A 25,214-nucleotide genomic window follows, 5' to 3' on the forward strand; every position below is an offset into this window, starting at 1 on the left:
TGCTATATTCTTTGCTTTTTGTATCAGTTTTCAGAGTGATGAGTTGATTCTCTAGCATCCTTCAGAGGAAGCAAGTGACTTTTGTTATTATGGATTTCAACATGTTTTATGTATTGAATATTTTAATCCACTGCAGTTATCCTATGTAAACATTTTATATTTTGATCCCAAATTAGAGAAAGTACCTCCATGAATAGATACATTTTATAAAGCTGAGATTTTTATAATGCTGGAAGCAAGTTAAATTTCCTCATCAAGTATCCAACTATTTCAAATGTCAAGGGCTTGAAGCAAGGATCTGCTGGAAATTTTATAATGCAAATCAAAACTCCAGTGATGTATCATCTCACACCAGTCTGAATGGCTATCATCAGAAAGTCTACAAACAATGAGCACTGGAGAGGGTGTGGAGAAAAGGGGACCCTCCTACACTCTTAGTGGGAATGTCAATTGGTATAGCCACTATAGAGAAACAATATCCCTTAAGAAACTAGGAATAAAACTGCCATATGACCCAACAGTCCCATACTGGGCATATACCCTGAGAAAACCATAATTGAAAAAGATACATGTACCCCAGTGTTCACCAGCACTATAGCCAGGACACAGAAGCAACCTAGGTATCCATCGACAGATGAATGGATAAAAAAGTCGTGGTACATATACACAATGGAATATTACTTAGTCGTAAAAAACACATACAAGTCAGATCTAGTGAGGTGGATGGACCTAGAGCCTATTTTACAGTATGAAGTAGGTCAGAAAGAGAAAAATATCTTGTATTAATGTGTGTATATGGAATCTAGAAAAATGTTACTGATGAACCTATTTGCAGGGCATCGATGGAGACATAGAGAATGGGCTTGTGGATGCAGTGAGTGAAGAAGAGGGTAGAATGAATGGAGAGAGTAGTATTGAAACATATTACCATATGTAAAATAGATAGCCAGTAGGAATTTGCTGTATGGTGCAGGGAGCTCAAACTGATGCTCTGTGATAACCTAGAGGGGTGGGATGTGGTGGCGGGTGGGAAGGAGGTTCAAAAGGAAGGGGGCATTTTTATTTGCCCTACAGATTTTAAGTTTATTAGTTTGAGGCAAATTTTGTTTGTTAAAATCATTTATCATTTTGAAGTCTTAAAAATACTACTTTGTCAATTTTGCTGCTACTGCTAAGTCACTTCAGTCGTGTCTGACTCTGTGCGACCCCATAGACGGCAGCCCACTAGGCTCCCCCATCCCTGGGATTCTCCAGGCAAGAATTCTGGAGTGGGTTGCCATTTCCTTCTCCAGTGTATGAAAGTGAAGAATGGAAGTGAAGTTGCTCAGTCATGTCTGACTTGTATCGACCCCATGGACTGCAGCCCACCAGGCTCCTCCGTCCATGGGATTTTCTAGGCAAGAGTACTGGAGTGGGGTGCCATTGCCTTCTCCGTTGTCAATTTTAGGTTTTCTCTTTTCTGGTGAGGCTGCTTCAGATATAAAAGGTATCAAACTGCCCCAAAATACTTTGGAGCTGTTGCTGCACAGACAGTGTGTCCTTTTAAAGGATCACATTTTGACTTAGCTGATCAAATGTTGAATTTTTAAAAATTATCAAAAATTAGGTATTAAGAATCTATCTCAAAATGTGAATCATGTGAAATAACTATTCATTTTGATGAGTATGTTATAGTTTACATAGCCATTTTCCTATTAGCTTTTTGCTATATTTATTTTTTCATTTTTATAAATAATCTGAGATTAATAATCTGTTTTGCAAAGCCTATTCACATTCTGATTATGTAATTAAGAAGTACTGGGTCAAAGGCTTTTGATATATATCTCCAGATTACTGATTTATACTCTGAGAATAGTTAGCACACATATGACTTTACTCTCGTTAAGTATTCCTTTTTTGTTTTTGTTAATTTGATTAAATTTTTATTTCCTGTTATAGTGATATAAAAATGTTAATGAATCTACAGCCATTAGGTTTTCTACTTTGAGGAACTGACTGTTCATGTTCTTAACTAAATTATCTATTAGAACTGTAATATTTTTCTTACTTTTAATGAACTATTTATTAAGCATATTAGCAATTTATCTTACTTGTGATACTTTTTCCAGTTTATTTTAATTTTATTTGTGTTTTTAACATACAGAAGTTTTAGGAAGTTTATGTAGTCATGTCTATCCATACTTTTGGAGAAGGAAATAGCAACCCACTCCAGTATTCTTGCTTGGAGAATCCCAGGGACGGAGGAACGTGTTGGGTGCCGTCTATGGGGTCGCGCAGAGTCGGACACGACTGACGTGACTTATTTTTATAAAATGATGTTACGTTGTTTTTAAGCAAAGTTCTTCCCACTAATAAATATTTGCTTTTGTTATCGTCTCCTCTCCCTTTGTTCCCTCTTCCTCCTCCTCCTCATTCTTTTTAACTTTTAACTCTCCTGTTCATCTAGAGTGAAGTGAGAATCAGACTTTGGTGCCCTCCTTATCCTCTCTTCCCACTCTTACAAGCAGTTTTGTCTTTCCTTCCCTCCCAACACCTTAAGATGTTACCTTTGTCATACATACATTAATGTCTTATTTATATACTCTTCTTGGACTATATTTTTCCATCGATCAATTGCTAGACTGCACTTGTTTTAATTACTGATTTTAATATTCACTAAGAAACCTTATCTTTCACTTTAGACAGATTTCTCAGCTAATCTTACCTATTTTTTTATTCCCTGTGAACTTTACAGTCATTATCAAGTTTCAAAAAAGGAAAAGAAATCCCTATGGAAATTTTTATTGCAATTACCTAAAACACATAAAGAATCATTATTTTTAATGCTCCAGTCTCCTTATTTAGATTTTAAAGGGATTTGTAATTTCCTTCACCAGTAGGTATCACAGTTGTCATAAAGTTTTTCCCTTTGGTATTATGTTTCTTAATTACGTTTTTTTCTTCAGAGTTTTTGAACTAGTTGTTGCTGATATATAAGAAAAAGACTATTAATTTAAAAAATATTTGTGTTGTATGTAGCTATTATTGAATCTGAGAGTTTTAACTTGGTTTCTTGACTTTCCCAGGTCTAGTATAATTTTCAAAAGAAAATTTTAATTTAGATTGACACCACTTTAAATGTTCATTATTAGGATAAAAATAACCCAATTATACATTCAAATATAACTTCACATTTTATTGCAGCCATTTCTCCCTTTGTCTGATAGTGGAGTTATATATGATTCTGATGAAAGCATTCATAGTGATGAAGATGAAGACGATGCTTTTTTTTCAGATATACAGATACAGGAGCACCAAGACCCTAACTCCTATAGGTAAATGAGGCTTTCTTCTTTTTCTTTCTGCCTTTTCTTTTGTAAAAATTCCTGATATTACTGGTTTTAAGCAACATTACTATTATATCATGAATTTGTATAAGAACTGACATATTTTCAGGTTAGGAATTCTTTACTTTCGAGGTAAATTGCTAGATAGTATAGTATTTCACATCTTGTTTCGAAGAATAGCTGGCAAAAATATTTTTAGTGAGGAAAAAATTACATAATTTATTGATATGCTGTTAGATTCCATGTGGCTGTATAATAAAACCCTTTCCATTGTTGCATATCTTTTATTTTCAGAGACTGCAAAAGTACTATTTTTTTTTTAGTAGTAAATGGTTAGGAAAAAACAGCTTATTTTCTGGGTGGGAGATTGGGCCAAACAATTGACACAGTACTATGTTCTCATGATTTTATTTTTCAATTAAGCAGAATTTTTTTAATCCTATTTGAACAGCTGGGCTCTTCTACATTTGACAGTGGTTAAGCTTGCACTTCACAATGTCAGGAATTTCTTTCCCATTGCTGGATTGGAATTTTCTGGTAAGTTTGGAATTTGGAAATTAATGCTAATAATTACCAAGTTTCTTGTTACAAGATCCATATAAAAGAACTAAAAAAAAAAAAAAAAAAACTGCATTGGAGATGTTATGAGGTGTCTTGTTTATCTTAGGTTCCAGTGTGTGGTTTTTAGTTCACATGGCAAGAATTACTGACTACCTGGAAGGTTGGAAGAAAAAGCAGGAAACCAGCCTGTAGAAGTGGAACATTTTCTCAGCTCATATTAGAAAGCTGGTCTTTTGTTCAAAGCATTAATAATCCAAATGATGTTAGATTAACAGTTTCAGATTTATTTCTATTTTCAGACGGTTTGGCTCTAACAACTTGGATTTTGTAAATATGTGGGGATGGTCGACATCTTTAATCAAAGTAAAGTATATCCTGTTACATTTTAGAGTTGCCTGTAACATCACCATTGGGTATTGCTGTGATTAAAAACTTGGAGAATTGGGAGCAGATCTTACAAGAGAAAATGGATCATTTTGAAGGTCCTCCCCCCAACTATATCAACACATATCCAACTGACCTTTCAGTTGGAGCTGGACCAGCTAGTCTTCGAAATAAAGCAATGCTAGAACCTGAGAATACTCCATTCAAGTAAGAATTCTCTTATAATGCTAATAAGAGTAGCTTGGCTTAACCTTTCTGGAAGACAGTTTGGCACAATATCATGCCAGTAGCCTTTAAACCATGCATGACTTTGAATTTGCAATCCCGTTTCTAGCAGTATATGCCAAAGAAAATATCTGAATTCTGGATAGAAAATTATTTTTCCCCTATTACCTATACTTCAATAGACAATTTTATAATCAGGAAGAAACCTTTATTTTTGTCATCATTTTAAGAAGTCTTAAATGCTTTGGGATAACAGTCTACATATGCAAATAAGATGCTACTGACCTTTTGTCTGTAATTTAATGCTAAACACAGTAAGGTTTTTTAATTGATGTTTTGATCTTCTATCTGTTCATCTGTGTGCTGTGTGCTTAAGTCACTTCAGTCATGTCCGACTCTTTACTAGCCCATTGACTATAGCCCACTAGGATCCTTTGTCCATGGGATTCTGCAGGCAAGAATACTGGAATGGGTTGCCATCCCTTCCTTCAGGGATCAAGCCTCTTATTTCTTGTCTTTTGGCAGATGGGTTCTTTATTGATAATTCTACCTGGGAAGCCCCTTTTGATAAGCAGCATCCTGTTTTTTGAGGCAGCTGGCCATGATGTAGAGTATTGCTCATAAACTTGAAAGATCAAGGCTTTTTAGTTTGTTAGGCTGTTAAAAATTAAATGTGGGACTTTATATTTATTGATGATATGCTATAACCAGCAGATCCAATCTAAAGGATAATTTAAAAAGAGAATAAAAAGAAATTCATTTGACTCTCAGCTCAGCTTGTCCATTTGGAGAATCAGTAATTAGAGAATTAATTGCCAGATGAAGGAATGATTTATAGAACTAAAAATTCAAAGTGAAACATTAAATTTTGTTGCGGTTAATGCTATATTTTCTTTGAAGTAATGGAGGTTTTAAAAAATTATCTGCAAATAATGAAACATTTTCTATACTAAAATAGTGTGATGCTTTTTTTTTTTTTTTTTTAAACTAGATCCCGGGATTCTTCTGCACTTCCAGTCAAACGACTTTGGCATTTTCTTGTTAAACAAGAAGTACTTCAAGAGACATTCATGAGATATATTTTCACTAAGAAAAGAAAGCAGAGTGAGGTATTTTGGGAAAAAAATTCTCTCATAATTTTCATTTAGTTTTCTTTAACATTTCTAATGACTCTAGTTTTTGATTTATTTGAAATTTACTTTTGGTTTGAACTCATTATCTTTCATACATTATAGGTAACATTGTACCAAACTTGAGAGAATTTTTTTAAGATAAAAACTTACAATTTTTATTTCATAACAATGAAACAACATAGGTCCTTAGATAAATCCGGTATAATCAAATGAAAGTTGGTATGTCCTTTATAATATTTGCCATTGGGATTTTTACATGTAACAAACATTGTGAGGGATGGCTTAGGGAATTTAATATATAAATGAGTATACTCTATGTTATGATTCTCCAAATACTATTTAATTGAAAATGCAGCATAACCCTTTATTTACTTAGCATTTAGAAATGAACAGGATAAACTGTAGAAGCAACAAATTCAAGATAATTTTGTGAGAGAGATTAAACTACAGAAATAACAAATGTGAGATGAAGGAGATTACTTTTAAAAAGTGAGGCAGAGATTCTACACTGCATGGTGATTTTTAAGCTAAATATAAGTTAGGAATGTAATGCCATACAGAGTTCAAGAAGAACCATGAATTTGAGAGAGTGGCACTTTCGACCTTAAAATGATCTCATTATAAAATGAAGGGTACACAGATGGTTTATATAAGCATTTCAGTCCATTTGGCTATTTAATGAGCTAATGAGCAGTTTGAAGAGTGTTCTGAGTGTAAGATGTGATTAAAGATTTGGCAAACAAAAACAGTGAGAAAAGAAAAATGAATTATATTTCACACCAAGAGGGACAGTCTATGTGGTTCAGTTTCCCAAGGTAGAAAGTAGAACTGCCTCTCACATGTTCCCCGTGCCTACGGCAGCAGAACTAGACTCACTCTTTTCACTAGTCATTCACTCACTTGGATGGCCATTGTGGTCAGTTCTGGTCAACAGTCATTTATTTTTTCTGTGGATTTAAAAATTATGTACTTAAGTGAGGAACTGGAGGAATGAAGTATAGGGATTCTTTTGTATCTTATAAGCTTTTTTTAATAACGAAAGACTCCAATGGTATGGAAATTATTGATGTAGGGTTTTGTTGAGGGAACCCCAGAGCTATATTCATTTCCTCTCATTTAATCTGTTGTTTACTGCATTTTCTATAGTGATACTGAGTCCAAATCCCATAAAGTAAGATATAGAAAGTCTAAGAAATAGATTTAAAAGATATTGCAATTTTAATTAGAGCTCTGTTATTCACAGAAAGCCAGTTCAAGCCAGTTTATTGAAGGATCAATTTTCTGAGTGTTAGTTCTTCAAATTATTGACTGATTTCTTGAAAGTATGCTTTAGTTGTTCATAAGGTTTCTGACAGTTTTGTTTTGTTGAATCATCAGAGCCTCAGAGTGCTGTGGGAAGCCAGGGTCAGGGTTGATCAGACCCTCAGTACTTGTCTTGCGATTCAGGATCTGCTGTTTCCTTTCTGGTTTCCCTCATTCTTAACAAAAGTTTCCCTGATTCTGCCCCTTACCTCCACTTCTCTATGTCCCTCCATCTCTGTGCTCTTGGAATCAGGAGCCCAAGCTGTATGTACTTTTCTGTTTTTCTACCAGAAGAGGCTCTCCAGGTACAGGGATGTGGGACAGACATAAATTGAACGTTTCTTAAAATGCTGCTTATGTAAGTGTTCGTTGGCTCCAGGATGGGAAGTACATTGCTGGGGGTTTACACGGAAGAATTTTTATCATGTACCCTTTTGTACCTTTGAATTTAAATTGTTGAATGAAATCAATATCTTGTTCGTGCTTTGTGTTCAGTCGCTCAGTTGTGTCTGACTCTCTGACTCCATGGAATAAAGCCCACCAGGCTCCCCTGTCCATGGAATTTCCCAGGCAAGAATACTGGAGTAGGTTGCCATTTCCTCCTTCAGGGGGTCTTCCCAACCCTGGACTGAACTCCCATTTCGTGTGTCTACTGCATTGGCAAGTGGTTCTTTATCACTGCTCCACCTGGGAAGCCCAGTGTCTTGTTCAGTACTGTCCAGTAGAACTTTCTGTGACGATGGAAATGTGTATCTGTTCTGTACAGTATAGTAGTCATCAGCCACATGTGGTTATTGAGCCACATGTGGTTATTGAGTTGAAATACAGCTAGTGTGATTGAGGAACTGAATTTTTAATTTTGTTTAAACAGCCACATGTGGTTAGTGGCTATTGTGTTGACTAGCACAGATCTGCTGAAAAAATGGTTTTCATTTATGAAAAAACATTATAAAAACAATGTTAAGGCTGTTAGGACGAAATAAAATTGGTAATTTAGTTCAGAAATATGCAAAATTTATTAAAACTACCCATATAATAAGAGTGGTTTATCTTTTTAGATTATTAAATAGGATATTGGTGGTCTATAGGTTTGGTAAATCTAGTGAATTAATTACCAAAATTGGCAAAATAATCCTAAGAATGCTAAAATTTTGGCTAATTTTTTAAAAATCACTTAATAAAAATAAAATTCTGAGAAATGCTGAAATTTTAGAATCACTAGAAGATATGTTTACTCACTGAGTATGTTAGAGACTACTCTACAGAGCAAGTCTTTGTGAAATCGGTAAGTGTGGGAAGCTTAGCCTCTTGATTAAAGGTGGATAGGGTCTTCAGCAGTTGGCTTCTGCTGAGTCACCCTCTGCACACATGGTCCCATTCCTTCAGCGTCAGCTGCAGCAGCCCTCGGGCAGTCACAGAAGGCGTGGGGCGTTGGGCATGTTGGCTGAAAGAGAAGCAGGCACTTCAGGAAGTTTTGGTATTAGGAGGAATATGTTGCTGTGATGAAACCTTCAGCGGTTTCCACAGCAGAGCAGAAATACCACTTCTGATTGTAGGCATCCCTAATGGTCCTGTCATCAACCAGGAGCAAAGTTATTTGTGTGATTCCTTTCCCAAGCCTCAGCTCATCAAACATGTACTTGTAAGGAGAAAAATCCTAAGATTATGTGTAGTAAATGGTTGATGTGAATTTTAATCCTTGGATCTCTCTTCATGGATATATTCCTTCTGAGTAAGAATGAAATAATTATCAGTACTTTTAATCTGTGTTTAGAAAAAAAAAATTTTCATTTTTTACTTGAAATAAACCCCTATAAGGATAGGAATCTCTATAGTAGAGAATGCATCTGCTTGTATAAATAGGTTTTATTTTTCAAAATTTTGGGTTTTTTTGAGTTTACAGTTAGAACTTCCAAGTTATATAACTGACATACAAATAATGAATTTAATGAATTTTTATTTTCAAATTGCTTTTAAATGTATAATACATAAATTTTGCCTGTTTTGTGTTGTGTTTTATCTGATATCACATTTTACTCAGTTTAATTCTTAATGTTGTGCTTGTAAATTCATTTTTACCATCTTTAAGTGATGGAGCGTCCATTTCAATTTGAAGATTTTCTTTTTTTTTTTTTATAATTCCGTTTCATGCGTGTGTTTTGCATTTGTGACGATGTGGTGTTGTTTAAGTCTATAGAAGAACATGTGAAGCAGGTCAAACAAAACTGCGTAGCAGAAGATTGCCACATCAAGGTAGTATTCCATGCTCTCAAATTTAGCTCATTCTTTAAAGTTCAAGGAGCTAACCCCTCATCTCTGATACTAACCATGATCTGCCCAGCTGGCTAACTAGTCAGAGTGCTCACTGCTCCCACAACCTCAGTGGCACAGGGTAGGAGATGCTCCACTGTGTCAGGCTTGAGCTCTCTTGCAGTTGGTTCTTCTCCTTGTTGCTTCCTGTCCCGTCTTCACTTCTGTCCCTTTTCAAAATCTATTCTAAAGCGTGATTGTTTTATGCTTCCTCCTCCTTGCTTCTGCCTCTTGTTTCCTTCCTGTCACCTTTGACTCTAAGCATAACACTTTCCTCTCATCCATCTCCTTCATTCCTTTATAACTGTTCTTCTCTCCAACTTCTTACTCCTATCTCATCACCCTTATTTAAAAATATATCATTTCTTACATGACTCCATCGTCTTTCTGTGTCTTTTTCTCTCACATTCTTGCTGCTATGTCTTTGTGCACTTTGGGAAGAGACAAGAGACACATTTTCCATTATAAACACTAATGAAAATTATGTTAGCTAATCTTTTGTGACAGTTACTCAATATCCTGTAATCAAATGGAAATTTTGTAATTGGGGTGATTACAGGGCATCAGAGAATCAAAGCTAGTTCCACATTTAATTACCAACACACTAAAATTACTGGTACCTTCTTTCTTGCTGCTGCTACATTTTCTTCTTGTCCTTTTAAGTTTTGTGGGACATATGTATATCTTTATAAAGCTGTGCTGTGACAACTAAAACTGCTGACATGTGTCTTGTAGGTTGAAGCAGATCTGGGCTATCCAGGTGGAAAGGCAAAAATCATTCATAAAGAGTCAGATATGATCATGGCATTTTCCATTAATAAGGTAAATGCTTCAGTTATTATGAAGAATGTAGTACTTTGATTTAGTGAAATTGCTCAGTTATTGACTCTGCCTTTGCTTTATAGGCGAACTGTAATGAAATTGTTTTGGCTTCAACACATGATGTACAAGAACTTGATATTACTTCTCTACTGGCCTGTCAATCATACATATGGATTGGAGAAGAATATGACAGAGAATCCAAAAGGTTTGCTTATCTTATATAGTCAATTTATTTTATTTAACACCAAAAACATTTTGCATGGGGTATAGTAGTCAATTTTAAATATAGCTTTCTTCAAAGAGTCTATTAAATGGTTATGCTTGTGATTTGAATTGTCTCGAAAACTATTTGTGTCTCTCTCCCTTCATTTGGGAAGGAGACAAACATAATTGGTTTAGCTGCCAATAAAGGCTCTCCTTTACTTCAGTATACAAAGTACTCCTACTTCTTCCATTAGACCCTGAGCTACTCCTAGGGTTTGAGTCAGAATAATCCTCAAAGCCTAATGCTAATTACTGACATTTAACTCCAAAGAAATGTCAGAAATTTACACAGTGATAAATAAATTTACCTGATTTGCATAATTACTGTAAAAAGCAGAATACACAAATATATTAAGTAGACTGAGTCATATTTACTAATTTTCAGTGTTTCTTCTTGCATATCTCCTTATAAGCATACCTTTTTTTTTTTTTAAGATAAAAATGTAGACAGCCTTACTTTTCAGTAAAACTCTGGACACTGCACCAAGAGTGCAGGAACACTTTCCTATTTTGGGGTGTCTCCTCCACGTTTGCCCTCCCTCTTCTTTTCTCCAGACTCTTGGAAATTTTATGTACTGGGAATGGTGCCAGGATAGCCTCTTCCACTGTTCTGGTTCTCGCTTGTTAGTATAGAATATAACTAAGTTGCAGTCATACTTCAGGGTAGATGGAACTGTGTTATATAACAATTAAAAATTAACATTTTAATGTGATAACTAATACCTCACTCTAGGAAAACTTTTAACTCTGATTTCTTCAAAATGTATGAATTTTATAAATGGGTATCTGTACTTGAAGAGAACATACAATCTTTTTCTATACAGGATAAAAAGCCAATCTGTGTTAAATACTTCAAAACAAACATTTGCTCTAATTTGTACAACAACAAAATTCCCCCAAACATTTAACTTACATTTTGCCTAAATGCAAAAAGTTAACCAGTACTAAAACTGGCGATGATTGGGACTTGTACCTAAGTTTTCCTCATGGATATTTATTCATTTTATTTTTTTAAAATAAAGACTGTCCTTTGGGTAGATAAAAAGGTCTGTAATTGGAATTTGTGTTGAAAAATGGAACTTTGACAGTAACACACGAATGTTTTCCACAGTTCAGATGATATTGATTATCGTGGTTCCACTACAACTCTTTATCAACCCACTGCAGCCTCCTATTCAGCAAGTCAGGTGCATCCGTCTTCCTCTCTGCCATGGCTGGGCAGTGGACAGACTAGCACTGGAGCTGGTGTGGTATGTCATTTACTATTAGGTATGGTTTCTGCATATGGACTCGCTCGAAAATAGGTGTAAGTCACTTTGACAGAAGAACGGTGGGCTGCAGAGCTGAGCCCTGGCCAGCAGTAGTAACCACAGTGACGCTCGCTAGCGTGCTGTGAATATGTGACAGGTGCATGCTTGTTTTTTTCTCGTAACAACCTAGGTGATTTTCATTTTATAAATGAGCAAACTGAGAGGCACATGGTGGTAAACAGAGAAGGAAAGAATTCTTGTCTACTCTGTGTTTGAAAAGTGCACCAATGACATTATTGTTAATCATGGTAGTTAAGGGGTCCCATTCTCATGTTCTGCTCTGAAGACTCTGGAGATAGTTCTGATTGTCCTCAGGGACGGGCACTTGGAGGAGAGTTCCCTTTATCCCTAGATGAAGCCGCTCGGTGTCCTCACAGTCCACACAGACCAGGGCCAAGCCATCAAGTGACTGTGCTTCCCCAGCCTGTTCAGACAAGTGTCACGTATTTAGGGGGTCAGAAAATCCACAACAGGGTTTATTTAAGTAATAATCCAGTGTGAGAGAATAAATGTTATTAGAATTATAGAATTAGACGTGGCCTGAAGCATATCCTTCCTATCTCTTGTGTGATGCCACAATATAAATTCATTTTCATCTTCTTTTAAAGCTTATGAAAAGAAATCTCCATAATGTTAAAAGAATGACGTCACACCCAGTCCATCAGTACTGTAAGTGTTTTATTCATTGTCAAAGAACTGTGAGTGGCCGCTGTCATTTTGAAGCTGGCTTATAGAATTGGAAATATTGGAACCCTTTCCTAAGCATTATATCTTAAGTTTTTGCTTTTCCTCTTGTGTCTCAGATCTTACGGGTGCTCAGGATGGCAGTGTACGAATGTTTGAGTGGACACGACCTCAGCAGCTTATCTGTTTCCGCCAAGCCGGCAATGCAAGAGTCACCAGATTATATTTTAATTCACAGGGAAACAAGGTTAGTTCTAGGGGGTTACTACTAAATTCATCTGAAAATATTTGTGAATAAATGGCTAGTAAAGCTACATCTAAAAACAAATTCAGTCACTATAGATCTAAGCTTAGCAGGCAGTTTGGAATGGAAACAGTGAGAGATTTATTTTTGGGGGGGGGGCTCCAAAATCACTTCAGATGTTGGCAGCAGCCATTAAAGTAAAAGACACTTGCTCCTTGGAAGAAAAGCTGTGACCAACCTACACACCATATTAAAAAGCAGAGACATCACTTTGCTGACAAAGGTCTGTCTAGTCAAAGCTATGGTTTTTCCAGTAGTCATATATAGATGTGAGAGTTGGACTATAAAAAAAGCTGAATGCCGAAGAATTGATGCTTTTAAACTGTGGTGTTGGAGAAGACTCTTGAGTGTCTTTTGGACTGCAAAGAGATCCAGCCAGTCCAGCCTAAAGGAAATGAGTCCTGAATATTCATTGGAAGGACTGATGCTGAAACTCCAATACTTTGGCCACCTGATGCTAAGAATTGACTCATTTGAAAAGACCCTGATCCTGGGAAAGACTGAAGGTAGGAGAAGGGGATGACAGAGGATAAGATGGATGGCATCACCGACTCGATAGACATGAGCTTGAGCAAGGTCTGGAAGTTGGTAATGGACAGGGAAGCCTGGCGTGCTGTAGTCCATGGAGTCACAAAGGGTTGGATACAAATGAGCGACTGAACTGAGGCAGTTTGGTGTCTGTTTATATAGCCCTTTGGCTCTCAATAAGAGCATAAATCCACAGAATTTTGTGTGGATCAATTAATCATCCACTTACAGATACACTAAATATTCTGTGATTGTAAAGAATTCTGTTTCTGTTGCATGTGTTGATGGTACCCCTGTGTGAAGTCAGGCACCTGAGAGAAACCAGTTTTTTTTTTTCCCCTAAATTATACTGTAGAAATTTGGAGTAAAGCAGTGAAATAGGCATGGAAAAGCCTTTAAAAGGTGGCAGGATATTTTCAGTACTTGGGGTTTCCTGAGACCAACCTAGATAGCATATTAAAAAGCAGAGACATTACTTTGCCAACAAAGGTCCGTCTAGTCAAGGCTGTGGTTTTTCTAGTGGTCATGTATGGATGTGAGAGTTGGACTGTGAAGAAGGCTGAGCGCTAAAGAATTGATGCTTTTGAACTGTGGTGTTGGAGAAGACTCTTGAGAGTCCCTTGGACTGCAAGGAGATCCAGTCAGTCCATTCTGAAGGAGATCAGCCCTGGGATTTCTTTGGAAGGAATGATGCTAAAGATGAAACTCCAGTACTTTGGCCACCTCATGCAGAGAGTTCACTCATTGGAAAAGACCCTGATGCTGGGAGGGATTGGGGGCAGGAGGAGAAGGGGACGACAGAGGATGAGATGGCTGGATGGCATCATCTACTCAATGGACATGAGTTTGGGTCAACTCCGGGAGTTGATGATGGACAGGCCTGGCGTGCTGCGATTCATAGGGTCACAAAGAGTCGGACACAACTAGCGACTGAACTGAGAACTACAGCAGCAGGAATGTACGTGCAGGCAGGATGTTGGTAAAGTAGGACTGAGTGACTCTCCTTTTGATAAGTGATTTTACCTTTGACATGGCTACTCAGAAGCTGTATTTAATATTTACACTATTCTTACAGTGTGGTGTTGCGGATGGAGAGGGTTTTCTGAGTATCTGGCAAGTAAACCAAACTGCATCAAATCCTAAACCTTACGTTGTAAGTATCACTCAGTATTCCCGGGGTACATGCAGAGGCTGCCTTGTTTGTGAAGTGTTTGTTTCAGACAGCAGATCCTACTGGTAGATCTTTTGGGAAAGGGACCGCTCTGCAGGAACCACAGCCCAGCCACCCATTGCCCTCATTCTAGGTCAAAATAACCAAAGACTTTGGTCATCCTTCAAGCTGTGAAAACCATTGTATTTGAAAATTTTTAGGGACCTTCCCTGTGTGTAGTACTATTTAAGACACATTTCTATTATACTTTTATCCATTTTGAAATCTCTAACTTCTTAATGATAGAATTTTATAGTGATTCATTTTAGGTACTATAATAAGAACCAGACAGTTCCATGCATGCCAGTTTGCTCCAGAATATTACTTACTAGATTTTAAAAGTGACTTCATCCATTAATCCAAATCCCGTTTCAGTCATTTGATGATGCAGATGAGCATGTCTGGAGATGTTTCTCTTAAATTAATACATTATAGACTGTGTCATAAAGTCTTTATGGAAGTGGAAGTGACCTTCAATCTACCCTCTGGCCTTTGGAAGTGGAAGTGACCTTCAATCTACCTCTGGCCTTTGTCATTTCTGTAATATACCAAAATAATTTCAAACAGAAAAATGTCTATTTTATTTTAAATACCCTGCTCCTCCTCCTGACTCCTCACCTCCAAGTTTCTGTTCTTCCACACCTGACACAAAAAGGAGAGTCATGTCTGTCTCAGTAAGTGGTTTGCTACTTACTGGAACATCCTGGAACAGCTCTGGAACATCCTCAGGCAGTCTTGGGCAACCTTAAACCTGTGGATTATTTTGCAGGACTACTTTTGACTTTGTTTTTTATTATTGCTCTTTACCTGGAGTGAAGGCAGGGCCCACAGAGGTGGTAAGGAAGCTAGGTATCTATATTAAGGTTACAGTTTGACTTGAGTCCTTCAGGTCTAAGACTAGATGGGCATGTAGGAGTTGTTCCTCTTTGGGTGGTGGCTGTTTGTTATGATTTAATATTATTAAAGCTTATTAAATGTATTTGAGATAAGCACTAAAATTGCCTGGACCCTTAATATAATTAAATTTCTTGCTTAAATTCATGTACTTGTTTTATCCCTTTGTTACATAATCTAAAAAAGTCACCTTTAATTCCATGTTTTTACCAACTTCTTTAAGTTTGATATTAGCCAAATAATGTGCAGATGACAGCAAATCCTATCATTTACTCTTTATTCTGGATTTTAAAAACTGTCTACAGCTTTTGCATGTAGTAAATGATTAGCAGAGCTGTGTGTGTGTGTGTGTGTGTGTGCTGTACCACATCTTACTGGGTTCTGAGATAACAGCAGCTGCACTTCGTTCCCACAGAGCTGGCAGTGCCACAGTAAAGCCACAAGTGACTTTGCATTTGTTACCTCTTCAAGTCTAGTTGCCACATCTGGACACTCCAATGATAATAGGTGGGTTGACAAAGATGCAAACCAGAAATAAGCCTATTTTAGGCAGAAAGGCACTCTTGCTAGAAAGTATGCTATGCTAAGTCACTTCAGTCGTTTCCGACTCTGTGCGACCCCATAGACGGCAGCCCACCAGGCTCCCCCGTCCCTGGGATTCTCCAGGCAAGAACACTGGAGTGGGCTGCCATGTCCTTCTCCAATGCATGAAAGTGAGAAGTGAAAGTGAAGTTGCTCAGTCATGTCCGACTCTTAGCGACCCCATGGATTGCAGCCTAACAGGCTCCTCCGTCCATGGCATTTTCCAAGCAAGAGGTACTGGAGTGGGGTGCCGTTACCTTCTCCAGAAAGTATGGATTTCTATATTTAGTCAGGTTTTACAACCTCAGAAATACAAAAACTGTTACAAATTCTTTTAAGCAGTTTTCCTTATCAGAAAGAGGCAAAAATTACTCCCAATGTAATCTACTAATAAGTATGTGGAATTTTTTTTAACCGGTGTTAAATACTGGTAGATTTTTGAGACTCTAGCACAGAGTCGGACACGACTGAAGCGACTTAGCAGCATTCTCAACGTTTTCTTTGCCTTCGATTGTTTTCATTGACAGCATGTGCCCATGAATGATACCTCTCATTTCCCTGTGGTGTTGATGCCCAGGGATAGAGAAGCATCTCTTCTACTCAGGAAATAATGTCTCATTTTCCCTGGAGTAATAATGGAAAAGAGAGAGGGCCAGGAGATGAGATGGGGACGAGTCAGGTGGGACCCATGTGAGACACAGAACACTGTAGTTTGAAAAGGATAGACTCTTAGAAGTGATATATCCTCAGTCCTAACCTCTACTACCCTCGTCCTAGTTGAGAATCACTGCTTTATAAATGTAAGTGAACCAAAAAACCGTAAGACTCAATAAGTAAAAATATTTGATGTAAATCCCAGTGATGATTTAGAACAACTTGTCTATGATGTATTTTTATTAGAAATGTATGCCTCTGGGACACATTGATAACACCTGGAAACAGCCTCATTCATGGTGAGTCAACTCTTCGATTTTCATTATGCTGTGAAAGAGTGCTTTCCTGGTTTTAACTAGTAAATTCAGTGTGTACAGTTTGTTCATGGGTTAAAAATGGAGAAATGTATAGAATGAATAAAATTCTAAAAGTTAATTGGAATGCTGGCTGGCTTGCTGAGGTAAATATGTATGGTCTCAGACATCCAGCTAGGCTCGAGTAATCTTTGTGTTGTATTCCCTTCAGAATATATGGTATGGGGAGTGGTGCTACTATCAAGTCTTCCCAGTTGGTGCTAGTGGTAAAGGACCCACCTGCCAGTGCAGCAGTCACAGGAGACAAGAGTGCGATGCCTGGGTTGGGAAGGTCCCCTGAAGGAGGTCATGGCAATCCACTCCAGTATTCTTGCCTGTGGGATCCCACGGACAGAGGAGCCTGTGGGCTTCAGTCCATATGGTTCCAGAGTCAAGGCTGCTGAAGGAGTTAGTGGCAAAGTATTTATTGAGCTCAGCAGAAATGAGATCATATTTTAAAGAATTAAACCTAACCATAAAATGAAAGTCAACCTTATGATGAATTAGAAATATGAACAATGCCAATTGAACATTATTCCTTTTGTGACAGCGTTTCCAGATTGCCATCCTAAAGATCAGTTTTCCACACGATACCACCAAAAATGCTCAAAGCTCTAGTAAGTTTTGAGTTAAACAAAGCTAGGTGGACTTAAAGATTTCTTTTATGATGAAGAGGTATTATTTGAGAGATGTAATTTTCAATTTTGATTGAAAAAATTGTTTTGGTGAATAATTATTAACATCTTTTAAATTAATATTAAGGCTTTAATCATATTAGAATGCAGAGAGTCCCAGGAAGGATAGCTTCTTAATTTGTAGCTGGCAGTTTTCACACTAGTGTAGTTTTAATTACTTCATTAGGAAGAATAGTTGATTTACAGTGTTTTTGAAGTATAGTTGATTTACAATGTTAATTTCTGCTATATAACAAAGAGATTCAGTTGTACATACATTCTTTTCCATTATGGTTTATCACAGGATATTAAATATGGTTTTCTGTCTCTAGACAGTTTTTGATAAGGCTTTATGTATAGACAGGGACTGTGAAAGGGTAAATACTTGTTGTCATTGGTGGGTGTTAGTAAAGACATCGAGTATCACTGAGAAGCTTGTTCTCCTCTGCATTTTGGCTTCTGCATTCTTAGGAGACAGTATAGCTTAGTTAGGGCTTAAATTTCCTGTGTATATGTGTGTTTTCATACTAAGGTTATGAATAAGAAGTTTTTTTTCTGTCAGCGCTTGCAATCTTTTTACTTTGATCATGATTATAGAAATTTAGAAGGGAAACTGTGACAGTAATTTCTGTATTACTGAAATGTGTATTTAAAAATTACCAGCAGTACCAAAGTAGACATGGTTTGGGAAAGGCTCTTGATGTTTCTCTCCAGGTTTCACATGCCACGATCATGGTGCCACGGTGCTTCAGTATGCACCAAAACAGCAACTCCTCATATCTGGAGGCAGGAAAGGATATATCTGCATTTTTGACATCAGGCAGAGACAGCTCATGCACACATTCCAGGCGCATGACTCTGCTATTAAGGCACTGGCTCTCGACCCCTGTGAGGAATATTTTACTACAGGTTCAGCAGAAGGTAACATCAAGGTGAGTCATTATATGAGAGATGTGCAAATGTGCTATTATGTTTATCTTCTGTCAAGGCTGATTGGGAAGGGGAACCAAAGCAAAAAACTAACCACCCTCTTTGTGCGAACACCGTCTGTCTCTTGCTTCCTTCCTTCCTTCTTTCCGTGTGGTTCTTGTTAGGACCTAGAAAACCAGATGAACTCAGTATACTCTCAGGTCATAAAAAGCTTTAAAGAACTCTATGTGTTTAATTAACGCATGGAGTTTCTGGGGACCTCCTCCCCTCTCCCCACCTCTGTCTCCAGTCCCTGACTCTATTTTGCACAGTTGGGGTTTCCAGATAAGTGAGGCAGTACTGTTCTTTTATACTGCCCCAGGGCCAAAGCTTAGTATGTGAGGAATGTACTTAATTGAACTAGAGATGGGGTTATATATGGTTAATATGAAACAAGAGGATGTGAAAAAAAGGAATTTGAAAGAAGGTACAGGGAACTGTAAAGATAGTAAATGGCCCTGTGAGTGGTGTTATTTCTAATTAAATAAGCTGTTGGGAAAGAGGTAGTTAAGGGGAAGGTTGGGCTTTAAAGAGGTCATTTGGGCTGGGAGAACACAAGTGAAGGCCTTGTTTTTGAAAGTTTCTCATCTCTTTCTTAAAAGACTTACAGTTTTTGTTTTCACGGTTTCCTCTAAACTAGGTTTGGAGATTGACAGGCCATGGCCTAATTCATTCATTTAAAAATGAACACGCTAAACAGTCCATATTCAGGAACCTGGGGGCTGGAGTCATGCAGATCAACATCACCCAGGGCAACCGGATCTTCTCCTGTGGGGCAGACGGGACATTGAAAACCAGGGTTTTGCCCAGTGCTTTTAACATCCCTCATAGAATTCTTGACATTCTGTAGGCTTAAAGGTTGGGGCTTTATTTTTATAAACACTTCAGTTAAAAACACCCTGCAGAAATTGTTAGGCATTTCTGCTTTCCAAGCAGTTGTTTACCCACTGAAAACAATACAGAGAATCTCTGTGTAGAATCTGATCAAAGGTGAGTGTTAGGCCGCGTTGTGCCTATGTGGGCTGGTAGAATGACTGTGCATGTAACCTTTATCATGCTGACAATATTTAAATAAAGCAAAACCTAGTATTGTATGAAGGGTAGCTATTCTTTACAGCATTTAGCAAACCTGACTCAGAAAACAATCAAGGTTAGAAGTTAGCCTGTAACTAAGTTATAATAATGAGAAGGACGTTTATACCAAATCTAGGAAGAAAATGTTGCTGTTTCAGGTTTTTCTTCCTATTCTTACCACGATTGTAGCATGCCTGCAGTCTCCTTTGTTGAATGAAGAACAGTCATAAGGAGTTAGAAGCTCCAGGTCACCAGAAACACTCTAAGCTTTGGAGCCCCGTGCAGTGACTTGTTCTCTGCTGTGAGAGGTGGTTCCCATTCTTTTCCTGCTGAATATTTTTCCTGTTAGTGTTTATACTGAGCTAGTACTGTAATTTGCAAATGAGTGCAAATTTAAATGCAATGTTTTCCTCACAGTTTGCACATTCACATTTTTTGGACTGCTAGTTTTTCTATTTAAATATTTGCCTTCATGTTAGGAATGTAATAGTTGGACATGACATTTTTGTAGTTAACCAAACCATACCAAGTTAATATTTCTTTTTTTAGTCCAGTTTAGTACTTTTTCTTTTCACTATTTAAGGTTAAACACTCACAACATTTGAAGGCTATGTTGAAACTACACCAGTAGAACATTTCATATTATAATTAAAATGAATGTTAGGCTTTTTGTGGCCAATTAATAGTTGATGAGATTGGTGATATTATTTATTATCACAGCCTATTGTATAAACTATGCAGAGTTAAATATTATTTGCTTGAAAAATATTAGCCAATGTTGTCATATTTTGATGTACTTCTTGGTTATGACCAAAAATATGTTCTTGAAATATTGAAACCAGTGTCTGTGTGTTTAAATGTTTACCAGCAAATTGTCTCATCATGTTAATGAGAATGTTTAATGCCTGTGCAGTAAATAGTAAAATATAATGGCATCAAAGCACCTTTCTCTGAGGGCAGTGTGGTATTTAGGCTGTGAAATACATATGTAAAAGAAAAATAAATGTTATTTGTTAGAGTTTTATCTCAGTTTGGTGTGGCATTCTTTGATAATAACAGTTGAGATCATTTTAACTTTAATAAAACTTAACTATTGGAAAATTCTTAAGATATTGGGCAGTTCATTCATTTACAAATATTTATGAGTGCCTTCTATATGAGAAGCCATTTTAGGAAACGGGATACAGAGGGTGACCAGACAGAAGGCACGCAATGTTGGGATTCAGTAGGGTAAGAACTAACATTACTTTATCTTCTTGTTGATCGAAGTTAGAGTGCATTTTGGTGTCCACACTGGTGAAGGAGCTAAGCTGGGGATGGTGCTCATGTGGACTGGTGAAGAAAAGGGAGGATGCCTAAATACTTAGGAACACAAACGCGACAAAAATGATAAGCATACACATACACTTACTGGGGCTTTCCCCAGTGGCTAAGCAGGTAAAGAATCTGCCTGCAACGCAGGAGACAAGTGTGTGATCCATGGGTCAGGAAGATCCCCTGGAGGAGGAAATGGCAACCTGCTCCAGTATTCTTGCCTGGAAAATCCTAGGGACAAAGGAGTTTGGCAGGCGGCAGTTCATGGGGTCACAAAAGAGCCGGACATGACTGAGCATGCACATACACTTACCTCAGTTCTGCATACAGTAACTTCTATGTGTTGCATTCTCTCCATCACTGTATGTATTATACTAAAATAGTACCTGGTGATTTGATCAGTCTAAGATAATAGAATTTTTCAAAATTGTAGATGATTTACAATACTGTTAGGTATGTAACAAAGTGATTCAGTTATATATATTTTTCCAGTTCTTTTCCATTATATTGAATGCAGTTCTCTGTGCTATACAGTAAATCCTTGTTTATCTATTTTATATATAGTGGTGTGTATCTGTTAATCCCATACTCCTGATTTATCCCCCATACCACCTTTCCCCTTTGGTAACCAAGTTTGTTTTCTATGTCTGTAAGTCTGTTTCTGTTTTGTAAATAAGTTCATTTGTATTTTTTTTTATAGATTCCACATATAAATGATATCATTTGTCTTTCTCTGAAGGTTTACTTAGTATGAAAATCTGGAGGTCTACGGGCTTCCCTGGTGGCTCAGAGGTTAAAGCGTCTGCCTGCAATGCAGGAGACCTGGGTTTGATCCCTGGGTCAGGAAGATCCCCTGGAGAAGGAAATGGCAACCCACTCCAGTACTCTTGCCTGGAGAATCCCATGGATGGAGGAGTCTGGTGGGCTACAGTCCATGGGGTCGCAGAGTCGGACATGACTAAGCGACTTCACTTTCACTTTCATCCATATTACTGCAAATGAACTCTGGGAGCTGGTGATGGACAGGGGGGCCTGGCATGCTGCACTTCATGGGGTTGCAGAGTCGGACATGACTGAGTGACTGAACTGAACTGATCCTTATTACTGCAAATGGCAGCATTTCATTCTTTTTAATAGCTGCAAAGTATTCCATTATATATATATATATATATATATATATATATACACACACACACACACACACATATCTTCTTTATCCATTCAGCTGTTGTAAACAGTGCTGCTATGAACACTGGGTGCATGTATTTTCAAATTAGAGTTTTCATCTTTTCTGGATATATGCCCAGGAGTGGGATTGCAGGATCATATATGCTAAATCTAGTTTTAGTTTGTTTTTGAGGAACCTCCATACTGTTTTCCATAATGGCTGCTGGAATTTACATTCCAGCCCAACAGTGTAGGAGGGTTCCCGTTTCTCCACAGCCTCTCCAGCGCTTATTGTTTGTTGATTTTTGATGATGGCCATTCTGATGTTCATGAAGTGATACTACTCCTGGGCATATATCCAGAGAAGACTATAACTCAAAAAGGTACATACATACCAGTGTACATTACAGCACTGTTTCACAACAGCCAGAACTTGGAGGCAACCTAAATGTTCATCAAAAGATGGCTAAAGAAGATGTGGTGTGTGTTATATATATATTACACACACACACATGTACACACAACAGAATATTATGCAGCCATAAGCAAAAAAAACCAAAATGCATTTGCAGCAACATGGATGGACCGAGAGATTGTTACACTGAATGAAATCAGAGAAAGATAAATAGCATATGATATTGTTTTCATGAGGAATCTAAAAAAGGATACAAGTGAACTTATTTAACACAACAGAAGTAGAGTTACAGATATAGTAAACCAACTTATGGTTACCAGGGGGGTAAGGGAAGGTAGGGATAAGTTGGAAGATTGGGACTGACATATACACAATACTATATATAAAATATCAGAGAAGACAATGGCACCCCACTCCAATACTCTTGCCTAGAAAATCGCATGGACAGAGGAGCCTGGTGGGCTGCAGTCCATGGGGTCGCTAAGAGTCGGACACGACGGGGTGACTTCACTTTCACTTGCATGCATTGGAGAAAGAAATGGCAGCCCACTCCAGTGTTCTTGCCTGGAGAATCCCAGGGACAGGGGAGCCTGGTGGGCTGCCGTCTGTGGGGTTGCATAGAGTTGGATACGACTGAAGCGACTTAGCAGCATATATAAAACATAAGGACCAACTGTATAGTACAGAGAACTCTACTCAATACTCTAATGGCCTATATGGGAAAAGAATCTAAAAAAGTGAATGTATTTTACTTGTTCTGAAATCTATTTTGTCTGAAATTAACATAGCTATTTTAGTTTTCTTTTGATTCATGTTAGCATAGTTTACCTTTTTCCATTTCTTTACTTTTAATCTGTGTCTTTAAAGTAGGTGTTGGGTCTTGGGTTTTGTTGCGGTTTTTTTTTTTTAATCCTGACTGTCTTTTACTGGTATATTTAGATCATTTACATTTAAAGTGATTATTGATAAGAACATGGTAAATATTAATACAGCTATAACTGTTTTCTCTTTGTTGCACTTTAAAAAAATCTTTTCTGCCTTCTCTGGTGTTAGTTGAGCATTTAATATGATTCAACTTTATCTTCTCTTATTAAATCTATTATACTTCTGTAAAAGGAGTGTAAGTGGCTGCTCTAAAATTTTTCTTATACATTTGCCACAGACTTAAGTTACTTTCAGGTAACATTATACTGCTTCATAGATAGTGCAGGTATACTATACTGTTCCCAGTTCCTCTCTGCCGCTTCTGTAACGTTGCTGTCATTCACTTCCATTTTCCATCATCTTAGTACATTGTCTCTGTTATTACCTTTAACAGTTACATATGGAAATCAGTTGTGAGTAAAAAAAATATGATCTTACCTACATTTATTTCTTCTATTTCTTTTCCATTCTTTATGCAGATATCAGTTTCTGATCCATATAATTTTCTATCTCTTGAAGAACTTTAACCATTTCTTGCAAGGCAGACCTGTTAGTGAGATTTCCACAGTTTTTGCTGGTCTGAAAGACAAAAAAATCCAGTGTAATTCTTTTCCTTGTTTCTTTCTTTTTTTTTTTTTCTTTTTTCTCTGTACCACGTGGCTGGTGGGATTTTAGTTCCGTGGCCAGGGATTGAACTCAGGCCATAGCAGTGAAAACATCAATGCTAAAACCCCCAAAACAAACCCATGAGGCATTGTTTCTATTGTTAGTGATAAATAGATTTCAGAATCCCTGTTTTATAGGTAAGACAGTTGAGACTCAAACTCTGCAATGTAAGAATTCAAATGAGTTTCACTCCTCAGTTCAAACCCACACAGCCCTACACTGTTTTGTAAATATTGCCCTCAGTTCAGTTCAGTTGCTCAGTCATGTCCGACTCCTTGTGACCCCATGAATCGCAGCACGCCAGGCCTCCCTGTCCATCACCAACTCCCGGAGCTTACTCAAATTTGTGTCCATCAAGTCGGCGATGCCATCCAGCCATCTCATCCTCTGTCGTCCCCTTCTTCTCCTGCCCCCAATCCCTCCCAGCATCAGAGTCTTTTCCAATGACTCAGCTCTTCACATGAGGTGGCCAAAGTATTGGAGTTTCAGCTTTAGCATTAGTCCTTCCAATGAACACCCAGGACTGATCTCCTTTAGATTCATGGACCTAACATTCCAGGTTCCTATGCAGTAGTGCTCTTTACAGCATCGGACCTTGCTTCTATCACCAGTCACATCCACAGCTGGGTATTGTTTTTGCTTTGGCTCCATCCCTTCATTCTTTCTGAAGTTATTTCTCCACTGATCTCCAGTAGCATATTGGGCACCTACCGACCTGGGGAGTTCCTCTTTCAGTATCCTATCATTTTGCCTTTTCATACTGTTCATGGGGTTCTCAAGGCAAAAATACTGAAATGGTTTGCCATTCCTTTCTCCAGTGGACCACATTCTGTCAGACCTCTCCACCATGACCCGCCCGTCTTGGGTAGCCCCACATGGCATAGCTTAGTTTCACTGAGTTAGAGAAGGCTGTGGTCTGTGTGATCAGATTGACTAGTTTTCTGTGATGATGGTTTCAGTGTGTCTGCCCTCTGATGCCCTCTCGCAACACCTGGGTTTCTCTACAGATATCTAAATACTTCTCACAGATTCCCATGGACTCTCTGAGAAACATATGGTAGGCATATTACTGATACTAGATATGTCTTTGGACTTCATGGTGGATTCTTCAACTTAAGCTACACACACACACCCACACACACACCCCCCCCCCCCAAGTTAAGGG

General features: G+C 37.7%; 1 protein-coding gene and 1 long non-coding RNA gene across 5 annotated transcripts in view; one reads left to right on the forward strand and one right to left on the reverse strand.

Moving 5' to 3' along the window:
• Positions 1-20,666, forward strand: part of DMXL2 (Dmx like 2) — a 166,995-nt gene extending 146,329 nt beyond the window's left edge. For 2 of the 4 annotated variants that reach the window (XM_027554013.1, XM_027554011.1), the window contains 15 exons: positions 3,184-3,314; positions 3,778-3,863; positions 4,277-4,478; positions 5,488-5,605; positions 9,122-9,184; positions 9,977-10,063; positions 10,147-10,268; positions 11,439-11,577; positions 12,246-12,306; positions 12,441-12,568; positions 14,229-14,306; positions 15,673-15,764; positions 16,740-16,792; positions 18,235-18,452; positions 19,130-20,666. In XM_027554013.1, coding sequence (XP_027409814.1) covers positions 3,184-3,314; positions 3,778-3,863; positions 4,277-4,478; positions 5,488-5,605; positions 9,122-9,184; positions 9,977-10,063; positions 10,147-10,268; positions 11,439-11,577; positions 12,246-12,306; positions 12,441-12,568; positions 14,229-14,306; positions 15,673-15,764; positions 16,740-16,792; positions 18,235-18,452; positions 19,130-19,339 — 1,788 coding nt within the window. In that variant the 3' untranslated portion in view covers positions 19,340-20,666. Of the gene's footprint in view, positions 1-3,183; positions 3,315-3,777; positions 3,864-4,276; positions 4,479-5,487; positions 5,606-9,121; positions 9,185-9,976; positions 10,064-10,146; positions 10,269-11,438; positions 11,578-12,245; positions 12,307-12,440; positions 12,569-14,228; positions 14,307-15,672; positions 15,765-16,739; positions 16,793-18,234; positions 18,453-19,129 lie in introns of those variants that run through there. The other 2 variants (XM_027554012.1, XM_027554014.1) reach the window with 2 other exon arrangements.
• On the reverse strand, positions 18,405-19,257 carry LOC113900334. Its single transcript, XR_003513121.1, has 2 exons — positions 19,098-19,257; positions 18,405-18,617 (listed from the first exon to the last, which is right to left on the reverse strand). It is a non-coding gene; the product is annotated as an uncharacterized LOC113900334 (long non-coding RNA).
• Positions 20,667-25,214: the final 4,548 nt, after the last annotated feature.

This window comes from Bos indicus x Bos taurus, chromosome 10 (genome assembly GCF_003369695.1).
Source record: "Bos indicus x Bos taurus breed Angus x Brahman F1 hybrid chromosome 10, Bos_hybrid_MaternalHap_v2.0, whole genome shotgun sequence".
NCBI classification, from domain to species: domain Eukaryota; kingdom Metazoa; phylum Chordata; class Mammalia; order Artiodactyla; family Bovidae; genus Bos; species Bos indicus x Bos taurus.